Source organism: Rhea americana, unplaced genomic scaffold, assembly GCF_003343005.1.
Source record: "Rhea americana isolate MKP2758 unplaced genomic scaffold, rheAme1 scaffold_45, whole genome shotgun sequence".
Lineage (NCBI taxonomy): Eukaryota > Metazoa > Chordata > Aves > Rheiformes > Rheidae > Rhea > Rhea americana.
The window spans coordinates 4,200,604-4,210,588 of NW_028186590.1; the positions used below are offsets into that span (position 1 = coordinate 4,200,604).

Here is a 9,985-nt window from a genome sequence, read left to right on the forward strand (position 1 = left end):
GGGTCACAGTTTCTCTACAGTGGGAAACTGAAAAGTAGATAGTTGCCACTCATGTAAAAAGTCTGTGTGCAGTCCTGCCAGATGCTGTAGTGACTAATACAATTCAAAGGAAGTATGGGAGAAAAGTGCCACCATTCCTGTTTTTTTTTTTTTTTTTGGTCATTAATTAATAATTCATGACCTTGAATTTTTTCATTTGCTTCTAGCAACATGGTGCAAAATTTTATGTCTTATTCAGTAGGATGCATTTTTAAYGTGTATCTGTGTGCTTTGCTATTTCCAGTACTGGAACAGTGTTAGAGAGGAAGATTCTAGCTTCACTACAAGTACCTATGTGATAGGGCAGGTATTTCTAAAAATAACTTCTTCAGGAGTTACACCAGTGGATGTGGAGACAGCAATTCTGAGGTCCGCAGCAGGCTGTGCAGAGTTGCACTAGAAGATAAACTGCCAGCCTTCTTCACTGACTGACTTCAGTATGATAGTAATATTGTTGTCTTACTCTGCACAGGGCCGTCCAGCCACTGAAACAGTGCATTTGTCCCAAATAAAGTTTGACCGCCTGCCAAAGACCTGGCAGGGGTGGTCTCTGGTTAGGAGCCATTCTGAATCATCTTAAACATAATGCAGTATCACTTATATATGTATCATAGTGTGGGTTTTCTGTGGTAGGGCTGTCGTGTATCCTTTGATATGCTTTTGATTATGCTTTTAATTTTCAAAACTGAAGGTATGGCAAGATAAAGCTTTATCTATGTGCCAGTAAATATTTTTGAGCTCTTGTGAAAGGCTCATTTCCATGATTTCAGTTGTTCCTCATATAATATGAATTCTACTTTTAAGCCAGTAGTATTTCTGAGAATACTAAAAATTTTTCCTCTGTAAGAAATGGTCTTTATTTATAACTTAAGCTTGTTGAGGATTTGAAATGTATTTCCTTTTAGTAAGAGTTATCAAGAAGCAATAGAAATATTTTGCTTTGTGGTTCACAATGAACAATMTCTGTTGTTTAGAAAGATAGTTATTCTGATGTAGACTGTTTTTTTTGAATTAAGCAAATCAATTAAGTGTGTAGAGTTCATTCATCTAAGGGAGTTAACAGACATTTAAATTACATAGAGATTACAGACCCATGTTTATAATAACCGAACTTCTCAATAATAGTAGAAGTGAAGTATTTTCTTAAGTACCTTCTCTTTTCTTAAGTACAAGGTGTTTATTTCCTTTTACAGAGAAATGTTTCTTACTGCTTTTTGTTGTTTTGAGAAGACACATGTTCTTTTTTGCATTTAGACCATTAACTTGTAGTAAGCATTAATACACATTGTTACCATCTTTGTTCACTCCAAATGATAATTTGAAAGTGCTCTTTGGGAAGAAGGAGTGATCTAGCAGCTCTGGGGTTGTTCATGATAATTACAGGGACAAGATGAGTAACCTGATCTTGTAAACATATCCAAGCAGCAAAACTTACTATTATTTTTTTAATCTGAGTTGTGAATGTGTCATATGTAGTCTCTATAGAAGCTGGTAACTTACAGAGATCAAGAACTGAAAAGTAAATGTGAAGGGGTATGTCTAACTCTTGGCTTTTATACCTCTTAATATATGTTGTTAATAACTGCAATAAGTGGTGCAAGACAGTCGTTAGGTGATGTCTTAAAATCTTCCCTCCCTTTCTCACTGGTAGTTAGTTTTGTTATTGCAGAGCAGCACCCTCTCAGCTATGCCAGCAGACTTATTTGTAACACAGCAAACTGGGTCAGGGGATGGATCTACCTTAAAAAGCTACAAGTGGAAAGTGCTAAGGATGGCAACAAGCAGTGAAGGAGAAAGGAGTATTTGAAGCCAGTGTAGCCACAGATTACTTTTTATTATGAAACCAAGTTCATCAGTCCAGACTTGGTGGAGGTAGTTAGCCAGCATACTGATTTACTCATAAAGCAGCAGTAGTAGCTTTGGGTATTGCAGCCTATACGGGGTTAACTTACATTTCTGTGCCAAAACTGGATGTCTGGAGAGAGGAGAGGGATCTGGATCACAGAGACCGCATTGTAGAAGAAAGGGCAATCCAAGTTGCAATAACTTTGTTATCTGAAGAGAAGATATGTGTGTCACATATGATGGGAATTACTCCATGAAAGCTAGATCATTAGCTTTCAAAGTTGATAAATGCCACAATGGGAAAGAAAACAGAACTGTTTTCTGTCTGGAGGGTGAAACTGGAGGGTGACTTGCTAATCAGGRCTGGAGTGCTGCCCTGAGGAAGGGCAATGTTGAGTGAGCCGAAGCAGATAGAAACTGGACCTACCACAGTGGATTGGCACACTGATGTAAAAAAGAAAGGAGGCAGGTAGAAAGGCAGCCAGTTGTTAAGCTCAATTACTATTGCATTTATGCTTCTTTTACTTGGATATACTTTTCTAAGCTTAGTGGAAATCCTGACCTCAAGTCCTGAGGAATACTTCTCATTTTGTTCTCTGGTTGGTGCTATAACAGGGAGAAGGCAGATTAGAGTGAGATTGTCAAACTAAGAATTTASTGTTTTCTTAAAGATAGCAAATCTATCTATTTATCTATCTATCTATATGTATTTTTAAAAAAGTCATTGGGGACAAATGTCTTTCAGGGACCTGTATGATACAGAGGAACAGGGGGCAAGTGTTTCCTAGAGCTTAAGTAATGAATTTCTGGTGCTGTTGGGAAGGCATGTGTTGCTGCAGGCACCAGGGAACTCTCCTCCTGCAGTGAACTGAGAGGCATCTTGTGGCTCTGAGTGAACAGCAAAGTGTCCTGGAAGGCTTTATGGGGCATCTGTTTTAGCATGCTGTGAACATGGGTACATGTTCAATACAAAGGTATTTTCCAGAGTTAAGTATACTTATACATGAATACATGTATTGGGCAAATAGGGATTGGAATGTCCAAAGTTCAGTGTTTCAAGCTTAGATGTTATTTTAGTAGTGAGCACAGCAAATGAGACGTGTTCTTGTCCCTCTTATAAACTCTTTGTATTGCTTTAGGTTGTTCGGTGAAATATAGCTGAGARTAGGGATGTCTGCATGTTGGTATGCTGGAAGGTATAAAGCAAGGCATGGTTTCATGTATTGGATTACATGGTAGAAAGAAGATCCTGCTTGAATGGAAAGGTATCTTTTTTTCACTCATCTAGTTTCTGGGAGAATTGTTAAGATTGTCTCTGAATTTCAAGGGTTGCTTCATTTGTGGGAAAAAAAAACCTATAGCAAAAGCAGCAAAACCTTTCTGTTTTGCCTGCTGAGATTCCTTCAGTGTTTCATAACATGAATATCCTCTCCTTTTCTTTAGTACAAGTTTGTCCTAAGCCAGGTCTTAATGCAAAAGTTTTTGACTAATATCTGAAGTGTTTTCTCTGGAGAAACTTTATCCTTAAAAAAAAAAATGCATTTTTTTTCATTTTTTTCATTTTTTTTAAAGAGAGATCATGTGGTAAAGAATTTTTTGAGATAACTGTTTTTTTAATTATAAACCTGTGAGCGCTTGCCCGTTTTCTTATGTATTAGATTTTAATAATAATTGGTAATATTAAGAACTTTGCACATAATGATAACTAATAACTAATAATMTTAAATATAATGCAGTAGTGCAGCTGTGATAAACAGAAGTTAACTTCATTGACAAATTTGAAACAAGGGTTTATGTTCTGATTTGGTCTAAGAAATCTGGTCTAGACTAAAATATCAAAAAATAGCTTTTAGATAAGTCTTTTTTGTATTACTTATTTAATTTATCACTTTTGAAATATTCAAATATGATACTGTAATGAATTAGAGTAGAGAGGACTTACAGAAGGAATCTTGGTTTGTCACAATTTGACTGTCTCTGGAACATAACTAATAATGCAACTTCTAGCAATAATTTTGCAACTCCTCTTGGGTCAGAAAATGAAAGAGAACAAAATACAACAAGAATTCTTATTATTTTTTCATGAAAATTRATCTGTTGGATCAGAAGGCTTAATGGTAAAGACATCGAAAAAGCCCATCCTCTTCTGTACATAAGCCTGGTATAGCTCATTTTAGATCCATGAAATGTTAAAATAMCAAAGATTTGTGAGGAATGCTACAGAATAGCTGTATATCATGCTTACTCCATTCTGTGAAAAAAAATTAGTCCTTGTCACAGTTTTTACATTTGGGTTACACTTCAGTAGACAAGAACAACAAATGAAGTTAGACTTCTGGGAAGCCAGTCAAACTGTTTTTAAGCTTTCACTAGTTTATGCAGAATGAACTGAGTATATTGGAATCTCTATATTAAAATACATCTTTATGCAATATATTTGCTACTGTCAGTTTTGCAGACAAAATTCTGAAAACTAACATATTTTCTAATTTTGAGAGGGGGGAGATAGGGATTCTAAGGAATGCTAATACTCAGAATAGCAGCTAGCAACATCTTGAGGAAAGTAAAGACYTGTAGATCCTCCATGGCTTCATCACGTTCTGATAAAAGTTATTTTGGAGATAGTTGGTCTGATCGATGATGCAAAGTCATTGTGCAGTTCCTTTTGCCTTAGGAAAGCTTTTGTGTTCTTTTTTTTCCTACAGTGAATTCTGATAAGAGGATGGCAAAAGAGAATTTAGTAGGCTATAAATTACATAAAACGTGGATAASCTTGTAGGCGGAAATATAGTAGACTTGGTGCTTTCCAACTAGCAGCAATTAGTTTGGCTCAGATACATTTKTAAACCTTGTCACTTTCAAGGGAGTTGGAATTTGTGGTTCTTCACGATAGTGTACGTTATAAGACCACATATGTGGTCTTTCTATTGTATTGAAGCAAAGATTAAGCAAGTTTATGTATTTCTTCTAAACTTTCATATATGATGTTTCCCCTGGGAGTGTCCTGCTGAGTCCAGTTTTAAATAAACAAAACTTACTAATTTCTTAGGGTCATTTTCTTAGATCTGATTGTTTGTCTTTTGAAAAACTGGAGGGAGTAGATTAGACTTAAATTCTTAATTTCCATGTAGAAAAGGAAACTGTGCCTGTAGCAGCTTGGCGGCTGTAATATTTAATTGGTACAACAGGGTTTTTGTTCATTCATAGGTAGCTTAAACAAAGTATTACTACTGTAAACAAAAAATGTGTAATTAAAAATCCACCTCACCACATGTATTTTTGTGCAGATGCTGTAACACATATGTTCTCATATTTTTCATTTCTTTTTAAAACAACGTAAATTATGATTTCTGGAGAACAAATGAGAGACAAAGCTGCTTTTGTTATTAATTTGTCCAGTTGGACTTGAGTACTTGATAAATGGCTTTTTTGTGCAGTTGGAGTACAACAGTTGAAGGAAGTTCTTGTTCTAAGTTAGTACTGATTTTGAGGGGTAGGGGGCAGGAGGARAAGGGGGAAGCAAGCAACAACCCAAAGCTACTGTATTTGAGGATACAGAGGATTGTATTATACATTGAATGTTTGTAGTTTAAATGTTTATGTTTTATGTTTTAAAAAAGTATGTAATAATGACAACGTAGTCCTTGTACTAAACTAACAGATTGTTTTTTACTTGTTGAGCTGCTTTGCAAAACCCAGAAAGTTTGTTTTTTTTTTTTTTTTTTTTTCATAGTTCCAGTTGCAGTAATTTTTTTATAATCCTTATTTTTGGTATTTTTTGTTGCTGTTGTGTGTTAATAATTATATGCAATTGTGGAAATAACAGTTAAGTATTATTACTTTTAAAATATATATTATGGTGATCGCAGCAGCTCCTGTATGCATCTAGTAACTCAGTAAAATTTACAATGCTGAATTATATAGCTGGCAACTTTATTTTAACCATGCAGTCACAGTGCTTTTACTTAAAACGTATTACAAGACATCTTCGAACTATATTCCTATTACTATGGAATTCTGAAAATGTTAATATATTTCATCTAACAGACTTTCCAGGCTGCTATCAGTCAAGTGTTTCCTGCAGAAGAGGACAGTAAAAAGGATGTGGAAGATAACTGTGAGTTATGTATTTAAAAACTAAATATTTATTTGAAATTGAATTATGTTCAGGAGAGAAAGTATGACTTTCTTACTAGCTCCCTATTGCTTCCTTGCAGTCTTTTCATTTTGTTCCTTTACTTGAATTTGTGTATGACCTTTACTAGTCTAATTAAAACCTCTTAAAATAAACTCATTTTCAAGAACTTGCCCATATAATTTATTGTGGCCTTTTTCATTTTCAAATGAACACGGAAAGGGAACTCATGGTTGCATTATTCCCACTTACAATTCCTATTTGATTTACTTGAGATCTACATCAGATGTTACTAACTGCAACATCACCAACTGCATGGAGCATTATGGGACTGACTAAATTCTTTGCAGTGCAGCAAAAGAATTATTTGCTTTATCAGCAGCTGTACTATACTGTATTTTTCTATGTGTAACTCACTTTCTGGATAGCATTCCTGTGGAAGTACAGTTAATTGCAAAGAAATTGTAAGATAACCTGTCTGAAAGTGGAGATAAGAATTGGACCCACCAGGGCCAATGGTAGAGGAAAGAGGATATAGTCGATACAGAAGTGCTGCTGGAGAAGGAGTTTTGAGATGAACTTATATAACCTGCATTGCTGTTGACTTGTGGTGTTTTTATTGCATTAAATATTTTATGGATTAGATTTGTGAAAACAAATACAGTATTCAACAGAATGGAGAGTACCACAAAACAGGAACAATCTGGCAGCAGTTTTTGGACAACTGTTAAATGAATATTTTGCTATTGTTGCTTTGTGTGAGCAAATCTGTTTACAGAGATTATCGTATTTTGAAGACCTTATGAAGGAAATTGGCTTTCCCATTTATTTCCTGTGGGATTTACTGGGTGGCCAAAATACTGATCACCTTTTAAATGGTGGGCAAAAGCATCTTCTATTGTTCTTCATTTAAAAGAAATAGAGTGTAGGACTTTCAAAGTTGTTTAGATGATTTACGAACCACAATCCCTATTGTGGAATAGGGAATGGTATTTATGTCCCGTGACAGGAAGTACTCCTACTGCTCTGTAACGAACAGGAAAATGAAATCTGAAGCTTACGATCTGATTTACATGGATAAGAACTAAAGGGGAGTGTTCTCTAGCTGATGTTTTTTTGTGGCTACTTACATTTTTGCAAACAGTATGTAGGTTGAAATTTTGAAAAAGTTGGTATCTGTTTATCTATACAGGATAGTCGTTAGGGAAATGCATGGAATTTGTGTGTCTCTTGTAATGATTTCACCGTCATGTCCTAGCATCTCCGTGATTTGACATGGAATTGAAATTTGAAATGAGATTATGGGAATAATTTGATATTTCAGGAAAGCAGTATTCAATTAAGGTAAAACAATCTTCCTATCAGAAAATTTCTTCTTTGGCTTCTTGGCTAAAATCTAAGAATTAAATGTTTTGACCTGTCATTCTTCCTGTATCAAATATTAGTTCTGGACTTTTAATATCTTCCCACTTTTTGGCCAGTAGTTGAGGTACATCTCTAGGATGTAAAAAACCCAACTTTACTTTCCTTCACTGTCTGAGAGGATTTATGCTGTCATCATTGATCTTTAAGGCGAACAGAGTAATATAAATCACTAGGAGATTTTATAAAATACTGCTTTCAGTCTGTCCTTATAGTACTAGTCTGAAAAATACTCAAAAACTAGTTAATATATTTACCATTCCAGTCCATGCTTAGTGACTAACTCCCTTTTAGGGAGCAATTTACTGAACTATAGTTTTTTTCATCCTTAGTCTTCCATTATCCCTCAAGCCTGTAGCAGTAGCTGCAAAAGATGCCTTTTTGAGAGTCTAGCCCTTCCTCAAAAGTGAGTTTTCAGTAAAGATTGTGAACAGTACTGGGGGAAAGCATTTAACCTTTTTGTGATTCACTTTTCTAAGTTACTGGGAACTGTTACTGTATTAGCTACCAGAATGAAATCAGGGATATGCTCTTGTACAGTGAACGACTTGCTATGAAAGCTCTTTGGCAAGAATTTGCTTGTCATGTATATACAGCGTAACAGCTTGCTACCTCTACCCAAATCCCTTCTGTTCAATAAGATTTTTAAGGCTTTGTTTTGGCAAATTTTAAGGATAGGTAATCCTGCAGAATTAACCTTCAGTTTGTCTTAGTTTGGTATTCATATTATGATTAGATTAGGGGCAAATGTGGATTTTCTTTTTTACAGTCAAGAAAACATTTTCATTTTGAGGTAAAACAAGTTTAAAAAAAATGAAGGGGAGAGAGTATCTGATGAGTATCTTAAAAATTAGTTGTACAGATGCTGAGCCTTGTATACATGATAAAAAAATTTTTCTGTACAACTTTGTCTCATTGTGTACACAAGAAAGTCAGCGTGAATACATCTGACATTGATATTTCCTGACTTTAAGTGCCTGACTTCACCTCTGTGAACTTAGTACATGTGTAAATAAATATATAGACCAGAGAATGGAATGAGCTGTATGAATATTTATAATTCTCTCTCTGGTGACTTCCTTTGCATCTGGACGTTGATGCCACTTTTAAAGGATTTATGCCAGAGAGGATCCATTTTGAAGTTGATGGCATAAGCCACAGTTTGCATGTCTTGGGCAAAGGAGGCAACACTCCCTCTGGGGACAAACTGCAGTTATATGCTGAGTCTGCAGGTGTAATTCCTTTAATGAGGACTAGAATCCTTTTGCTAAAAGAATATTGGGGATACATTGATTAAGTTTTTATTAGGATGCTTAACTGATCGCCACTTCTGTTGAAATAACGCTGCAAACTCTGAGAAGTTCTTATGAAGGAAGATCCAGTTAAGGGAGAGGATTGCTTCCTTTGAATTTCAAGTGTATGCAAAATCACTACTATAACTAATTCCTCAATGATGAGAACTGAAATGACTTTTGAAATTAGCAAATGTCAAAAATTAGCCCCCTCAAAAAGTTGCACATAAGGAAAGAAGGAGATAAAACTTTCTTTAGAGAAAGCAGAAGTTTCTGATCCTGGCTTGTTTCCTTTTAATGTCTTTTTCTCTTGGGATGACCTCATTCAAAGAGATGAAGGAAAAAATAGTTCTGTCAAAGGAGACCTACAGTTTGTGCTCTCAGAGCTTGTGGACTTTAATGCGTAGGCAGGTCCTCAGTACCGGGAGAACTGCAGGGGGGCAGCACCTGTGCAGGAGCGCGTGTGCGGCGCATGTGCCCTAAGCCTGGAGTGACTCCCCTTTGAGGGCCGTAGGGCTGGTCAGATGGCAGAGCAAGGGCTATGGTGATCGGTGCTGGCCTGCCACTGCATGAAGGAATTGGACGCAGGCCCAATTTTAAGTGTGTTGTGGTGGAAAGGGCGATTCTGCTTTGCATAAASCAAAAGCGTGCGTTTGGCGCAGCCTCAGACAGCGCCGGGACGTACGCACAAGGGATTTTATGGAGGAAGGTGGCTTCTTCTAAACAACCCGGAAGTTACAAGGTCCTTTGAGAAACGTGTCTGACTGCAGCCATTCAAAGTAAAGCTGTATTTAGTTACATAAAGGAAGGAAGTGCTACTATTCAGTGGATCTTTGCATGCCAGAGGGAGGCTGCACATAGCTGCTGAACCTGCTTTTGCTTCAGGCTAGTCTGGTCCACGTGGTCGGAGGCAGAGTTGCTCCTTGTTCCACTGCAGAAGCGCATGTGTAACATTAAAAGAGGAAGCACACGTGCTCTTGAAAAGCCCCCACGATCCCTTACAGGTATCTCTTGGTTCAGCAGAAGGCACGTAAAAGAGAAGTTAAGAGCTGCTTACTCAGCTTAGGCTTCCTTGTTGGATGAGATGCCCAAGAAGATTGAATTTARGTAACAAGAATTGATAGTCTTTCTTGCATGTAGGTGTATGTAAGTTAACAAACAATTTTCTGTTTTAGCCCCTGAAAGGACTTTGATCGCCTTGTCCTGAATTCAGAAACAGCAATAACTTTCTACACTTACTGTAGGTTGGAGA

At 36.4% G+C, this 9,985-nt stretch overlaps 1 protein-coding gene across 2 annotated transcripts in view; it reads left to right on the forward strand.

The window, feature by feature from the left end:
• MYO6 (myosin VI) overlaps positions 1-9,985 on the forward strand; it is an 80,846-nt gene that overhangs the window by 2,439 nt on the left and 68,422 nt on the right. For both annotated transcript variants that reach the window (XM_085316063.1, XM_085316064.1), the window contains exon 2: positions 5,932-6,001. In XM_085316063.1, coding sequence (XP_085172189.1) covers positions 5,932-6,001 — 70 coding nt within the window. The remainder of the gene's footprint in view (positions 1-5,931; positions 6,002-9,985) is intronic.